At 35.3% G+C, this 16,088-nt stretch overlaps 4 protein-coding genes across 6 annotated transcripts; 3 read left to right on the top strand and 1 right to left on the bottom strand.

The window, feature by feature from the left end:
- Positions 1-286: 286 nt before the first annotated feature.
- Positions 287-4,414, top strand: AT5G45640 (Subtilisin-like serine endopeptidase family protein; the record flags this gene model as incomplete). Its single annotated transcript, NM_123932.2, has 9 exons — positions 287-373; positions 664-739; positions 848-1,078; positions 1,312-1,423; positions 1,916-2,465; positions 2,845-2,939; positions 3,065-3,416; positions 3,533-3,746; positions 3,867-4,414. The coding sequence occupies 9 exons, from the start codon at positions 287-289 to the stop codon at positions 4,412-4,414; spliced, it is 2,265 nt and encodes a 754-aa protein (NP_199377.2).
- A 1,106-nt stretch (positions 4,415-5,520) lies between these two features.
- Positions 5,521-6,367, top strand: AT5G45630 (senescence regulator (Protein of unknown function, DUF584)). The gene has a single exon (NM_123931.3). It carries the CDS (start codon positions 5,644-5,646, stop codon positions 5,986-5,988), a length of 345 nt encoding a protein of 114 aa, NP_199376.1. The 5' UTR covers positions 5,521-5,643; the 3' UTR covers positions 5,989-6,367.
- A 1,391-nt stretch (positions 6,368-7,758) lies between these two features.
- Positions 7,759-10,417, bottom strand: AT5G45620 (Proteasome component (PCI) domain protein). Of its 2 annotated transcripts, NM_123930.5 has the most exons (6): positions 10,164-10,417; positions 9,423-9,869; positions 9,144-9,224; positions 8,752-8,948; positions 8,559-8,658; positions 7,759-8,220 (listed from the first exon to the last, which is right to left on the bottom strand). In NM_123930.5, the coding sequence occupies exons 1-6, from the start codon at positions 10,311-10,313 to the stop codon at positions 8,035-8,037; spliced, it is 1,161 nt and encodes a 386-aa protein (NP_199375.2). In that variant the 5' UTR covers positions 10,314-10,417; the 3' UTR covers positions 7,759-8,034. The 2 variants fall into 2 exon arrangements, with proteins under 2 accessions (NP_199375.2, NP_974889.1); NM_203160.2 differs by having other exon boundaries at positions 7,786-8,658.
- A 1,597-nt stretch (positions 10,418-12,014) lies between these two features.
- Positions 12,015-15,675, top strand: SUV2 (protein dimerization). 2 transcript variants are annotated; one of them, NM_123929.6, is made up of 12 exons: positions 12,015-12,631; positions 12,718-12,756; positions 12,844-12,962; positions 13,342-13,415; positions 13,526-13,812; positions 13,899-13,967; positions 14,075-14,157; positions 14,280-14,420; positions 14,502-14,608; positions 14,715-14,872; positions 14,964-15,160; positions 15,242-15,675. In NM_123929.6, exons 1-12 carry the CDS (start codon positions 12,230-12,232, stop codon positions 15,504-15,506), a joined length of 1,941 nt encoding a protein of 646 aa, NP_199374.4. In that variant the 5' UTR covers positions 12,015-12,229; the 3' UTR covers positions 15,507-15,675. The 2 variants fall into 2 exon arrangements, with proteins under 2 accessions (NP_199374.4, NP_001331674.1); NM_001344635.1 differs by having other exon boundaries at positions 12,166-12,631; positions 14,964-15,647.
- The last annotated feature ends 413 nt before the right edge of the window (positions 15,676-16,088 follow it).

Here is a 16,088-nt window from a genome sequence, read left to right as displayed (position 1 = left end):
CCCCCAATCTATTAGGGTAAATAGATTTTTGTAGATCATGTTAATAATTTAAGACGATGAAAGCATCGTAAAATGATCTGTTTTCGAAGCAGCAATCTGTGTAATAATTCGATAAAATTATTTTTACACTAGCATATATCCTTTTTTTCTCAAAAATCCTATAATTTGGTTGGACCATTTTTAAATTTGATGCTCTCTGTCGAATGTAAGTAGCCAATCAAACATCTATAAATCATTAAGGTTATGACATTCGGCCAAACCAAAACAAAACAAAAAAACTAAGGCCATGAAACGGATTTTTGGTATTTTCATTTTCCTTTCCCTTCTCCTCTTTCTCGTTCCTCTCTTAGCTTCATGCACTAAAGAGAAGCAGGTTAGTTTCTATTAAAATTTACTTTGCAGAGGATATCAATTTCAAATATGCATTGAGTTGTTACCATAAGGTGTCAAATCCTATATCATTTCCAATTCATTGTTTCTTAATTAATTCCTCACATGTCCATTAACTTGGTTTTTCTTGAGTTTTTTTTTGTAGGTGTATATTGTTTATTTTGGAGAACATAAAGGTGATAAAGCCTTTCATGAAATTGAAGCTCATCATCACTCTTATCTTCAATCTGTTAAAGAAACTGAAGAAGATGCCACATCTTCGCTATTGTATAGCTAAGAGAGGAACGAGCCTCTAGCATCAATGGCTTCGCGGCTGAGCTAACACCGGATCAAGCCTCTAGACTCAAAGGTACGTAAAACCCTTACAACTAAATTTTTTGAATGAAACTAAGTATACATTTTGCTATATATGACTGAAAGTTTAGCTAAAAAACATTTTCTTTTTCTATTGGTATAGAACTCAAAGAAGTTGTATCGGTATTCAAGAGCGATCCGAGAAAGTATAAGATCCATACGACAAGATCATGGGAATTTGTAGGGTTAAAGGAGGAAGAAGGCGAAGATTATCGTAGTGACGGTGATGCCCCACGTCACAAATATGATGTAAATGACCGGTTTCGTGTCGGGAGAAAGTTCTTGAAGAATGCAAAACACGGCGATGGGGTCATAGTTGGTCTTATCGATAGTGGTAAGTTTTCTAAGAAGTTTAGTGTCCATCGACCATCGTGAACCATTTTGATTGAATAACTAGTGTACCTACTTTGTGGTTTTCTCTTTAACAAACACACATATTTTCTGTTAAACAACTTAATCGTTTCCATAAAATAGATAAATTCTGTTACCAAAATCTTTAACATATTTAGTTTGTTGAATATATGGTATAATTGGGGGAATAATTTGTTTATATTTGGGAGATAAAAGGGGTGTGGCCAGAATCAAGGAGTTTCGATGACAAAGGAATGGGACCAATTCCAGAATCTTGGAAAGGAATCTGCCAAACCGGTGTTGCCTTCAACTCTTCCCATTGTAATCGGTAACAAACAAATATCTTCACTAATTTACTAAAGGTTATCAATTTAACTATATCTTATATACGTATATATGAAATGCCCTTATCATGAGCTCAGCTCACTCCAGCTATATATCTAATTATCTATAGTTTTTTTTTTCTTTCAACATTAACATTTTCACCAAATACATCAAAAAGTGACTTTTGTCATGATATCACTACATTTTGTTCAAATTAACGTAAATTTTATGATTGAAATTAGTATATGCACACTAGTACTAGTACATACATATTATCATGATAATTGAACTTATATCTCATCTTTTCCACAAGACTTTTTTCATAAATATCAAAGAGAACAAAATTTATATGGGTACTAGTTTGATACTGCAAAATAATTTATTACGTTAATTACCTTTAGACTACGGGATATATTAGAAAGGGCTAATAACTTAATATTAATGCTTATCATCTTTATTTTATCGTCATTAATCACAAGAAAATTATCGGAGCAAGGTACTATGCAAGAGGGTACGAGAGATATTACGGACCGTTCAATGCCGAAGCTAACAAAGACTTCTTGTCTCCACGAGACGCTGATGGACATGGTTCCCACACAGCTTCAACCGCCGTTGGTCGCCGAGTAGACGGTGTTTCTGCACTAGGCGGTATTGCTATGGGTACGGCTTCAGGCGGCGCTTCACTAGCTCGTCTCGCCGTTTACAAAGCTTGTTGGGCGGTTCCAAACAAGGAAAAATACGCCACAAACACTTGTTTTGATGAAGATATGTTGGCTGCGTTTGACGATGCCATTGCTGATGGTGTCAATGTTATCAGTATTTCTATTGGAACTGTTGAACCTCACACGTATTTGGAGGATGGAATCGCGATCGGAGCGTTGCATGCAGTTAAAAGAGATATTGTGGTTGCGGCTAGCGCTGGAAATGATGGACCTGCGCGGGAAACTCTGTCGAATCCAGCTCCGTGGATTATTACCGTCGGAGCTAGTAGTCTTGATCGGTTTTTCGTCGGCCGTCTTGAACTTGGTGATGGCTATGTATTCGAGGTAATAAACCTAACATTAAAACGTTACACCTTATTAAACCATATACATTACAAGGAAAATTATGGTTCAAATCTAAAAACAATCTGACGAAGACATGTAGTTTCAAATGTTAACCATAGTCTCTTTCCCGGCTAAATTTAATTATTACTAAGAAAATTTGTGAGTTATGACTATTTTAAATTTGGTACGTAAATAGGGTACGATGTTATATATGCTTTTTGAGTTATGGTTTCGCTTGAGAGCTTTGAGGTAAGTTTTACGCTCGGATATAGATTTAGACTATTAATCATTCAATAGATTTAGTTTTAATACAAACTTATTTCTAAATATTGTGTATCATGTATATAATGAATTTAATAGAAAGTTTCATATTTTCTAGTCGGACTCATTAACAACATTAAAGATGGACAATTATGCTCCTCTAGTCTACGCTCCTGACGTGGTTGTTCCAGGCGTTTCAAGGAACGACGCAATGTAAGTTTTTTACCTTCGATATCAAAAGATGAATGGATGTTAATATTAAATAAAAAAAGGTTTTTACTTTTGTTACAAAGTTTTTTATTTTATTTGGCCTAATTAATTGTTTGTGTATGGTGAAGGCTATGTTTACCGAATGCACTTTCACCTGATCATGTGAGAGGTAAAGTGGTATTATGTTTAAGAGGTTACGGTTCAGGTTCAACAATTGGTAAAGGTCTTGAGGTAAAGCGAGCCGGAGGAGTTGGTATGATATTAGCAAATTCTCGGGATAACGATGCATTCGACGTTGAGTCTCATTTCGTACCAACTGCTTTGGTTTTCTCATCAACGGTCGATAGAATTCTCGATTACATCTACAATACTTATGAACCGGTTGCTTTCATCAAACCGGCAGAAACAGTACTTTACCGAAACCAACCGGAAGATTCGGTTTACCCATACAAACCGGCTCCATTTATGACTAGTTTTCTAGTAGAGCCCCAAATTGGGTAGATGCTAACATTTTAAAGGTAAACTCTTTTGTTCCTCTGACTTTAATCTTTTTAAATTTTAACTCAACACATAACCTTTTGGTGGATTTTCGACAGCCGGATATTATCGCGCCAGGACTGAATATATTAGCCGCATGGAGCGGGGCGGATTCGGCAAGCAAAGATTCGATAGACCGACGAGTTTTAGATTATAATCTCGACTCAGGAACTTCTATGTCTTGCCCTCATGTTGCTGGTGCAATTGCCCTTCTCAAAAGCATGCATCCCACATGGAGTAGTGCTGCTATAAGATCTGCCCTCATGACCACTGGTAACAAAAACTTTCGGTTATTGAGTTGGTTTAAAATAACTAAACCAATGGTCATCAGATTTTTTTATTTCGGTCTCGCACAGATTATCACTAAACCAATGAACCTTTGTTTTTTTGTAGCTTCGATGACCAACGAGGACAATGAACCAATCCAAGACTATGATGGTTCACCCGCAAACCCATTTGCACTTGGGTCAAGACATTTTAGACCAACGAAAGCTGCATCTCCCGGTTTAGTCTACGATGCATCATACCAATCTTACCTTCTCTACTGTTGTTCAGTTGGTTTAACCAATCTTGACCCGACATTCAAATGTCCAAGTAGAATCCCTCCCGGTTATAACCTAAATTACCCGTCAATCTCAATTCCATATCTCAGTGGGACAGTGACCGTTACAAGGACGGTTACATGTGTTGGACGAACGGGTAATTCAACAAGCGTATATGTCTTTAATGCTCAACCGCCAAACGGTGTCTTGGTTAAGGCTGAACCAAATGTTTTGGTCTTTGATAAGATTGGTCAGAAGAAGCGGTTTAACATCATTTTTACTACACAGAGATATGAGTTTACAGGTGAGGCTCGGAGGGATCGATATCGGTTTGGATGGTTTAGCTGGACCGATGGACATCATGTTGTGAGGAGTTCAATTGCTGTTTCTTTAGTATGATTATTCTTTTGTTTGCTTATTCAGAATGTTTTTCGTCGTTTTTATTCTTTTATTTTGGTGGTTTTAGTATTTTCGAATTTTAATAGGGTGGATATCATTCGTTTCAAAAAATGCCTAGGGTGTTATAATACAATGTACATTTTATTGCTTGAAACACTAAACCTGCCAAAAATGATCCATATGGTTCTACAACATTCGAAGAAACTTCTTCAATCTTCAACATGACGTGTTACTACTTCCCAAATTTGCCTCGTAATTTGTCTGTTTCATGAGATAAAAGAATATGCCGTTAACGACGCCACGTTAACGCACAAGAAAGGGACTCTCTCGAGTCTTGTGTTGTGTTGTGTTGGACAAAACCAAAACCGTGGCACGAAAGAGCCCTAAGCTTGTAATATGACACGTGTGCGGATATGAGTGGATAGAATTTGGATTTAAGCGTGTAACCGCGTACACGCGTGACGTTGAGAATGAAAACGCGTAAATGCGTTTCCTCCTGACGCGCCGCTCTGTTTGCGTTTTGTGGCTTTACCGACTCAGCTTATTTCTTAATCATTGTGATTTACTGGTTTTCTTGATGTTGGAGATACTCAATTAATCAGATGATCAGATCTTCTTTAATAATTAAGATTCTCAGTTCGTAAAATAATAGGTCATGTTTCAGTCATTCTACTAAAACAAAATTCGTTCATAAATAACCTAATATATATGAATCAAACAATATGTGTAAAATGTTAATCAATGTGTGATGATTTATTTATGGTAAAAAAGTGTAAACTTAGGATAGTTTTTCCTTTTTAAATACAATGGAAATCATTAATACTAACTAATGAATAAAATCAAAAAAATAAAATAAAAAATCAAAATAATTAATAGACACGGTAACGAAAATTTGAGTGATGATGAAGAAACATATGAAGCTACCACGTATTTCACCCCAAAGATATCCTAATGACATCATCATATGCAAATACTAGCTCGATTTGTTTATACGTACACGTATACTTTCAAACACATCTACACATACATACAGTCACATTTATATACGTAGATCTTACGTGTATATAAGACATTAGATTCTCTATTGCCACATATGTGTCTCAATCGGTCTATAAATTTCACTTTTCTTCATTGTTATCTTTTCTTCTCCATCCTCATTGATCATATCATCTCTCTTTTAACTTCAACTAGTATTCTCGAAAAAATATACATTTCTTGATATTACAATAATGTCAGAAGAATTTCAAGAATCCGACATTATATTTTCCGACCAATCCAAAATATCAACTTCTAGCCGATATACTAAACTCTATAACTCAAGAAACGACGAGAAGAAGGGTACAAGACGGCATGAGACGGCGGAGAAAACATCTCCGGTGAGAATTCCGACGAATAATTTCCGATGTTTGGAATGGGACACGACGGAGGAGGAGGATGATAAGACTCCTCCACATGTAATAATCGAACGACGAATGAAAGAGCAAATTGCGTTTTCCGCTTGTACTTTAAAAGGAAGAGACTTGAGCCGTCACCGGAACTCCGTTCTTAGGATGACCGGTTTTTTAGAAGCTTAATTTATTTAACCGGCCGGTTCAGTTTGTTTTATTTCAGTAATTGACCGGTTCTGTTGGAAGTTTTTATTTATTTTATCAACTGTTTGGGAGTTTTCTTTCGCCGGGCCTTCCTTTTACTCGGGTTCTCTATTAGGTTCTATTTTGGTTGCATCTGTTTCCTTTTCTAACTTATCCTTTGTTTAAAGATGTTGCAACGATAATGTACAAGCGACAAACTCCTATGTTTCTTTCATTACTGTCGACGACATAAATATGTGTTGTAATTTCTTCCATACCAGTAAAAATGTTTGATTCATATCACTTTGACAATGCATATGTTTATATCGTGAATTGATTGGTAGATTGTTTCGAATATACAAAATTATAATCTGTGTTTGTTAGAATTTTCTATTACTAGTTGTAGAAAATATTGTAATGTAGTCATAGCAAAATATTGTGACATATTTTTCGTTAATTCTATTATCATATTATCGATAGTCATATCATAGCAATGAAGGTTGAATAGTAGTCAGCATTTGGCAGTAGCTATGAATTGGTCTTTCTAAAGGAAAAAAAATAAGAAAAGAATGTATTGTATACGTTATGAAATAGACTAAATTAAATAATAATTATTATTGGTTTATTCTATATGATAAGTCAAAATTAATTAATTCTTTCTTAATGTAAAGGTCGACACATTTGTTCCGGCAAGTTGAATCTATATATGTATGTTGAACATTAAAGATTTGCGTATTTTTATAAATTCACCTTCATTATTCAAAAGGCCAAAAAAATAAGGGACAATAATGTAGAATCAAAATTTTATAAGAAAAAGAGTGAATCATCGTACAGACAAGACGACTCATGGCCATGTGGTTTCTGCCATTTTGATCACAAAAATTACTTTCGGGATTCTTATAATTATAAGTTCTGTTGAATAAATAAATCTAGAGATAGTACAGTTATTTTTTAATTGACAATTATATTTGAATTCATTCAAAAATTCGACTCTGTATTGATTTTTTTTTTATAATCGTTAGTAATTTGATTTATTTATATGAATTCCTAAATGTGTACAATAATTTGAATTTCATTTTCATACTCTGAAATATTAGTTATAAAAAAATTAGAAAAGTTTTAATAATGAAGAGATATGGAATGGCAGAATTTTTGTCCACATTTGCTTCTTAAACTGATGACCCTCAATGCACAAAACCAAAAGTATAATACATTTTCACTTTTAGTCTTTTAGATCAATGAAATCAACAATCTTCCTACCATAACATGAAATTTAGAATTATGTCTAGCTGTTATGGTTTAGAGCACAAATTTAGTAGTACAATACATCATCAACGACACACGCATATATACTCTCACTTCTTAGAATTCACATCTCCACAGTGGTTAACACTCTCGAAGTCACACCGGAATCATAAACGCCATCTAAAAACGTAAATCTTTTGAACCTAAAGCAATATAGCTTCCATGAGCAGGCATAGGAGGAAGAGAAGCGATAAGGATAAAGCCATTGCGTCGGAGAAAGAATATACCAACGGTAGTGACGTGTTTCAGGGTTATGAGGAGTGCATAGAGACAATGTTCTGTGCAACGTAACAATGATCGGAAACGCCTTGAAAGGAGTGAGATTGTTGGGAATTGAATCTTGGTATACGCGCTATGAGTCCAAGATGAAATCATCGGGAAGTGACGTAATCGGAGACCAGTGCCAGAAGCCGCGAGAATCCCCAAATTTTAGGCTCAAATCAACTATTCAGAGTGAGTGAGTCCACGTTTAGATCCTATCAGATGACTTTTTCTATAAACTGATTGACTTGTTATGGTTATGTGAATAATGAATGATTGTCAAGGACATGTTTTAAGAAAAAATGTATGAAAATAGTCTAAATGTAGAACTGAAATTTCGGACATCTTGAAATGGAAGTCAAAAGATTAAAAAGCAATTGTAATTTCTTCTACGACTGAAATAAAAAACTTGAATCTAATCCCAGAGAAGATGGTGTTTTACATTCAGTAGCTTCAAAAGGAGGAAGAAGGTTTTCTTTTCTCTTATGCTGCAACAAGATCTGGTGTCTCGGCTTCAACAGATAGTAAAGTGGTGTGAACTTTGTCAACCCAACTGTCTAATTGATCCCTCAAAGCCTTGATCTGTGGAATCCCTAGTACTCTCGGTTGCGCCCATGAGACATAAATTGTTCCGTTCACTTGGTCTATGATGCCCTCGATCAAATGCACCTGTATCATTCATTTTCCACTTTAGATTCTACAGAAGCATACACAATCATTCTATGTCTAAGTCAGGAACAAAACCAGTCAAGATCATTTGAGTTCTATAACAAAATTACGCAATAAGACGACAACTGCAAATACATAAACCTAGAGATACAATGCGTATGGTGATGTTTACTATGTTGTTCTTAATCAGATGACAGGTAGTTCAGTATCATTATGTTGGTCACTCAGACAAACTCTTTCCTTGGTCACCACAACAGATTTTAACCCGGAAGCTGCAGAGTTTTTTGGGTACTAAAAGAACACAAGAGAGAAAAATGCAAGGAGATACTAATACTTACAGAAAGGCTCTTCATGAGAAGGTGCTCAACATCTTCAATGGAAAGTTTAGTACGCTCAGCGATGATGCTCAAAGGAATGGTTCTATCTTCAGCGGGTCGGCTGATGTAGAGTTTAAAATCAAATGTATTAGCACATGATTTTATTTCTTTGATTGAAACGGCGTGAGGTACAATTGCCTAGAGAAAAGTTTACCTGAAGATGATCTCGATAAGGCAGAGAATGTTGATCTTTTCCAAAAGCTTCTTCTCGTTCTCAACAAGTGCTGGTTGAGCAATCAAGGATGCGTTGTGCACACGGCATAGTTCTTGATACTGAACTAAATCACCATGGTTGAATGCCTGTAGAATGTGGTAGAGCCATTCCACATTTGTTCCAAGGAGACTTTTCAACTGTCATCAGAGAAATGCTACATGTAAGAGAACCATCTACAATTCTAAGCAAAACTATAACATGAGAGTTAGAAGCCGTCTCAACTCACAAACAGTATCTATCGTAAATCCAAGCAATTAAAGATCAACAAGAAGCCTTTTATCTACACAAGAAAATATAACAGTAGTTTATGTCGAGGATGAAGGAAAACTTACAATGGGATGGGCTAACAGTTCCCCAAAGTTATAGATGTTCTCCCCAAGTAGAGCTGATAGTGACAAATCGAAAGCCAAATCCTGAAAGACACAGATATGATCTGACATTAGCAAAATTTGATCGGTGACTCTAGGGAAGCTAACTAGTACGCAACTTTTTTCTTCAGTTTCCTCTAAATTTCATCAAATTTCTGAATACTCTTATCCACTATCGCTAACAGGAAACTTAACATAAGAACAAAATATAAGAACAAGGTACATAATATTACAGGGGCATACCAGCTTAAACGATTCTGAAAGGTCCTCCACAGACGTGTATGCAAGATAAAGCAGAGCACTTTTGTAGAAATCAGAAAATTCTTGACGGCACTTATGGTACTGAGAAGACACCCAATAGAAGTTGGCATAGACTGATGGATCAATGTCAGTCATACTATCAAGAGAGCTCTTTCCATCGTCCAAGATTTTTTTGCACTCCTTCTGATCACCTTGCTCAAGCTTGAATAAAGCTTTTTGTGTTTCAATATAAATGATTGGTTCAGTAATCCTAGGCTCTTTAGTAGCTCTAAGTTTCTCAATCACGCTTTCAAGATAGCTAACTGCAGCTTCTTTCTCAGAGTACTGTCGAGAGACCACCACAGCAAAATGCGCAAGCTTCAGAAGATTGATCTTCGTCTCAAAGTCAGTGATGAAATTGTGATAGAACTGAATCAAAGCATCACCAGCCTGAAATGAAAAAAAATTATATTATAACAATGACACAGGTTAAGATCAGACACAAAAACTTGGAAGCAATCAAAATTGATCTATAAACCCTAAAACCTAACTTTCTTCGAAGAACTTAATCCGAGAAAACCCTATCATCTTCCAAACGGATCTCTAACTCGTGTTATTCGGAAGTAAAAACACAGATTCTACGATATTTGTCGAGATCTATGAACCCTAAAATCCACAAGGACCACTACTAAACCTAGATAGATATTGAAACCAATTAGTATTACGGAGGAGAAGCAAAAGTACCTGAAAGACAGCGAGAGCGATGAACTGTTCGAGCTTAAGGGTGAGTTGATGCCAGAGCTTTTTCTGATACAGATCTGCAAGGGAATTGTACCATTCGCCGAGCTCTGGATGCGTATTTTTCAGAGATTCCAAGTATTGTAGAGCAGCCATGGCGAAAGACGAAGACGAATGAAGAAACGAGTTTGCGAATTCTCTCGATCTTATGTAACTCAGCTCAGCTCTGCGTTTAAAGAATCCTAAAAAACCCTTTTCTCAGTGTTTTCACGCCCGACCCGAACCGTCCGGTCCGACCGGTTAACCCGTAACCCGAACACTTTTCCGGTTTGGGTTTAGTGCTAAAACCCAACAAGTTCAAAACCGAAAAAACCCACAAAAACTCGCAATTAACCCGTGACCCGGTGAACCGGTTGAACCGGCCGGGTGTGGGTTTTAAAAAGTTCTCTTGATTTTACAATAAAATATGGGATTTTAGACTTTATTCAATTATTTTTAGAAGTTTTTTCAGTTCTTAAATTCATTTGATGTTTTAGATTTTGTTGAAGACTTTACAATACCGCCTTAAAATTGAATCGAATGGTGAGAGAGACAACCGAGATTAGTTGTTTTAATTCACGATGTTTTATTAATTTATTTATGTCATTGATGATCTCCTAATATATTTGTTACGGTGTTAGACATTTATTGGATTTCAAATTTTTAACCACTTTATTATTATTGTTTGATTTTTTCTATATATATATATATATATTTGGGTGTAAATGATTTTATATTTTGTTAAATATAATATAATTTTATATTTGATTAAATATGATATGATTATTTTTGTTTTATATTTATAAATACTACAAATTTTTTTATTATAAAATACTCTAAATTTTCTATTAATATTAAATTTATTAAATAAATTTTAACTAATTAACCCGTGGTCCAACCCGGTTGACCCGGTGACCCGGTGACCCAGAAGGTAGTCCGGTTCATCGTCCGGGTCGGGTTTCAAAACATTGCCTTTTCTCTTCTTCTTTTTTGCTAAGCAGATAATCCTTTAATTTAAAAAGAAAAGAGAACTACCGGGACCAAAGTATAAATATGTGAGTTTTAAGGGGTATTTATGTAATTTAAATTATAATAAGGTGGATTTGTAATTTAGCATTCCACATGACCGGACAGAGTTTTGAAAACCGGAACAGAAACGAACCAGAAAGTTTTTTTCAGAAAAGAAAAATATAAATATTAGATCAATGTCATTTGATTACTAAATAATCTTATTTATGGTTTACCATAATAATTTTTATTATGACGGTATTTTACAATATTAATAAAATATTGCAAATTTTAAAAATGATTTTCAATTATTTATAAAAATAATATAAAACACATAAAGAAATCAAGTTAATAAGAAAAAGAGAATTTTAACCATAAATAATAGTAATAGTACAAAAAGTTTTTTGGATCCTAAGTTTTACCGACTGCTCCATCAAAAACTTTAAAGCGAAAGATGATTATTTACGATGGATCCGTAAATATAGATATCATAAATAGTTTGTATATTGTTGTTACCTTATGTTTTCATGTTAAGATGTTTATTTGCTCATTTTTCTTTTATGTTATGTTTTGATCAATGACAATTTAATCTATTAGGTTATGTTTTGGAATTAATTAGATAACATTTTGATAACCGGTGATAACAACAACTTGATGACCGGTGATAACAACAACGGTTATGTTTGCTATTTAAAATTTATTTTGAAAGCATGTTAAATGAAAAATTTGAATATCTGATATTGTTATATAGTTTACAGTCTTGTTTAATATTTACATGTACAATATGTCAGTATCAAAATGGATATTCGAAAATATCACATAAAAATTCAGATATCCAAATTTTTTTGAATTAAAGTAAATCACAAAATCAGATATTCCGTTAAAACCAATCGAATAACAAATATCACAATTGTTCCGGATATCCGAATTCGTGTCAGGCGTACTGCTCACTAAATGGGTATTTCGATTTCGCCTCTTTTCCCACTCACTCGCTATCAGTCATTCGAGCGATAGAGAGAAAGAGAATGAGTGGAAATGATGAAGAATTTAACGACGAATTTCTCCTCGCCATCGATTCAATCGAAACCACCCTGAAAAAAGCCGATATGTATCGCCCCCTACCTCCTCCGTATCTTCCAACGTTTCTACCGGCTCCTCCGCCATCGACGAAGATTTCATCGTCTTTATCTCACCCTATGCAGTTACAATCCTCAGCGGGACAACAACGGAAACAAATTCAAGTTCCTGATCCTTTCTTAAGCTATTCTCCGCCGAGAGAACTCTCTCAAAGAGTAGTAAGCGGTTTCAATGACGCGTTAATGGATTACTCTAACTCTACTGTTGTTACTGCTGCTAAACCTATCTCTCCGACTACTTCGAATCGTCGCTGTGATAGTGAGAAAGATCTCGAAATTGATCGCTTAAAGGTTAGGGTTTCGTTTTATTATTGCGTTCTCTGTGATCACAAAGATGTAGTTTCTCATATTGTTCTTTGTGGTATTTGATTAAACAGAAGGAGCTGGAACGTGTCTCGAAGCAATTGCTGGATGTGGTATATTCATATCTTTGAGTTTTTTAGTTCATTGGAGTTTCCATTTTCATGTATATATAGTGTTGAAATTATCTTTGATTGTTCCAGGAGCAAGAATGTTCTCAGCTTAAGAAGGGGAAAAGCAAAGAAACAGAGTCTAGAAACTTGTGTGCTGATGATAATAGAGGGCAATGTTCTACGGTTCATGCTTCTAAGAGGATAGACTTGTGAGTGAATGTTGTTCTCTTCTTGTTAGGCGAAATGACGCATCTAAATTGGATCTTTAGATTGTTTTTGATGTACTTGGATCTAATTCTTAGTTAGCAGCCTTTAAGTATGTATCTAGTTTTGTAGAATATATCATGATAGGGTTCAACCATTTGCAGGATTTTGCATTCTTATCAATTTTACCAAATTTAATTAGTGAATCGCAATGCTGGAAGGTGAAACTCTTTGTAATGTTGAGTAACTGTGGTGCAAGCGGTTACCCACACTTTTTATCTCCTGTTTGGAGAATTTGAATTTACCGTTCATTAGCTTACGTGCACTTTCCTTATCTGTTGCAAATCACCAACTGTGGTCTAATTAAGAAGTCTTGTGAAACAGGGAACCAGATGTCGCAACTTCTTCAGTAAATCATCGAGAAAACGACTCTAGGATGGCGTTAGATGATAAAAGAAGTACGTGAATGTTGATATTGGCAATAATTAGTTTGACGCTTTTGAAAGTTTTATTTTGTTCAAAATTTCTTGGTTGTCTATTCATTATTTTTTGCTTTGGCTTAAGTCAGGCTTCAAGACCACTGGTGTTCAGGCTGATGTGGCCAATCATTCTGACCTTTCAAAGAAACTGCTAGACATCTGGCGCACCTCAAATTATCAAGATCCGAGGAAAAATCTAATCTCAGAGTTGCTACTGGCTTGTTCAACAGATCTCCAGATTCTCTTTAGTTTTATGAAAATCAGTACGCCTCCTCAAGAACTTAACAAACAGGAAGCCAAAACCTCGTCAGATAGACAATCTTCTAAAGCCTTAGAATCTGAGAAAGTGTATCAATTATACTCTGCAGTAACAAAGGTGTGGCTTTTAGTTCAAACACTATACTTGTCGATGTATAAGTTATTGGTCAGACTATCTAATTGAACCGCCTATGTCTTCTGAAGATCAGCTATGGGTTTGTAAATTTGAAGACCTTGGTTGAACCACTACTTGATCTTTGTAAAGCGGAAACTGTAAGTCGGATTGAGATTCAAAGCTTTATCTGCAAGTTGTAGCTTTCTGGATGTTTTTTATATTTCTCCTCTTTTTTTGTGACTTGATTAATTCATCTGTTGTGCAGGCCGTTCTTGTTCATAGATCTCTGCGTGTACTACATGTGCTGTTGGAACATATATGTGGTGATGAAAAGAGATTTGAAGCCAGGTATCTACTCTCTCTATCTGGGATTAGTTCTCTAACTTTCTCCAATATTTCTTTACTCTAAATTCTTACATTAACCATAAATCATCATTGTAATGATTTTTTTTTTCATGATCCCTTATTAGTTGGGATGCAAACTGGCATTCTCTGTTTAAATTGATGAATCAAATTGCTAGTAAAAGAACCGAACAGGATGTGAAACAGGAAGCATTGTCGATAATGAACATAATCGTGATGAGCACCGATGCTTATACTGCTAGAGAAAGGTAAGCACTCAAAACCGTTTTCTTTGTCTGTTCATATGAACATCTGCATTCATATAACGTTAAATTCTTTTCATTGGCCAGTTTTGTCTCCAAGGAAGTGTTTGAAAGCATTTCATTACTTTTAAGAAAAGAAGGTGGCTTACATGTACGGAAAGAAGCTATTCATCTTTTTTACTTGCTACTCAACTGTAAGTACTTACTTGAAGATCATATTTCTTGGTTTTATGATGAAGCCATCTTCGCCAAAGTTGCGTTTCTTTCTTCTCTAATATATTCTTTATTTTCGGTTCAAAGGTCCTAAACTATACGATACATTTGATTCTCTCCATGAGGAAAAGAACTCCTCTGATACTGAAAACGATAGTGAAGGAAATTTCTTTGCTTTGGAAGCATTTGGTAAGATCTTTGAAGGCTTAGCAGATTGTTTGACTTCTCCCAGAAAGACATCAGAGGTAATTAAAAAACCGGAAAAAAAACCCTCGTGTTAAGTAGTGTACTGCAATTGGATTATTTAACACAGCTTTCGGTTTATTTGATTTTCAGGATCTGGAACTGTGTAGGAATGTAATAATGATCTTGGCTCTAGCAGCTTCTTCAGGAAACTCTGGCTATGAACTACTCTCAAGTCACAAGCTACCTCAAGACAGCAGCTTCTTAATGCTGATACTTCATCTTTTAGTTGCTGAAATAGACTCGGAATCAACAGAATTTCATCCAAAAGCGGAAATCTTCAAAGCAAGGTTTATTCTACACCGAGGTGATTTACAAATAGAAAATTTAATCTAGTGACTTACAAAAATCTATTTGTTTTACTGGCGCAGAACACTATTGATGAGAGAGATATTGATATTACTAAACAGACTTGTCTCTGGCTTGTCAAGCTCTGCTACTATTCTAAAGGAACTAACAACGAGCAGAGACATGGCGAGTCTAACGGTTGATGCAGCCACAAGATTATCCCGTAAAAGAAACTTACTTGGAAAACCTGAAAGCAGTGTTGAGAGAATGAGGAATACCGAAATCATGGATTTAGCCCGCATTTTCAAGAAACGGGTTTTCGCCTTCTTAGGTGACAATACTATATGAACACATACATTATCGGTGTTGTTGAGTTCATTCAGTTCTCTTTTTTGAGCGTAAATAACTGCTAATTTTGATTGAAGGAGCATAGTAGATGAGAAGCTGTCTTCAGATTAACACGCTAATATTATTACATTTTTGAGTAAATGATTACTAATTTTTCTATTTGGAGCTGGTTGGGTTATGTTCTGTCTTAAATTCATAAAATGGTGATTTTTACAAGTTGAAGTATAGATACTAGATAGGTTGTTGGGAAGCAAAAATGACTAAAATTTGGGTCCAAAAAACAAGGAAAATGGCAAACAAGGAAAACAAATAGGAGTCTATCCCTTGTTTGCCATTTTCCTTGTTTTTGGGTTTGATGCTCATATTCGAGTTAAATTTGCGAATTTGTACACCAACTCCTATTTGTCTCCGGTTCGTTGACTCAACAAGGAGCCTAAAGATCGAGTCTTGAAAACTCATCCACTTTTGCTTCAAACTTGAAATAGTTTTGGAGTTGGTCCAGCCATAACGAAATTTTCAATTAAAAAAAGTGACTTGATAGTCTCCTCCCTTCAGCATGTATCTCATGGAGGGGATTAGTCA

The sequence above is a fragment of the Arabidopsis thaliana genome, chromosome 5 (genome assembly GCF_000001735.4).
Source record: "Arabidopsis thaliana chromosome 5, partial sequence".
Lineage (NCBI taxonomy): Eukaryota > Viridiplantae > Streptophyta > Magnoliopsida > Brassicales > Brassicaceae > Arabidopsis > Arabidopsis thaliana.
Note: the sequence above shows the minus strand (reverse complement) of the source record. Positions and strands in the feature narration are given on the sequence as shown.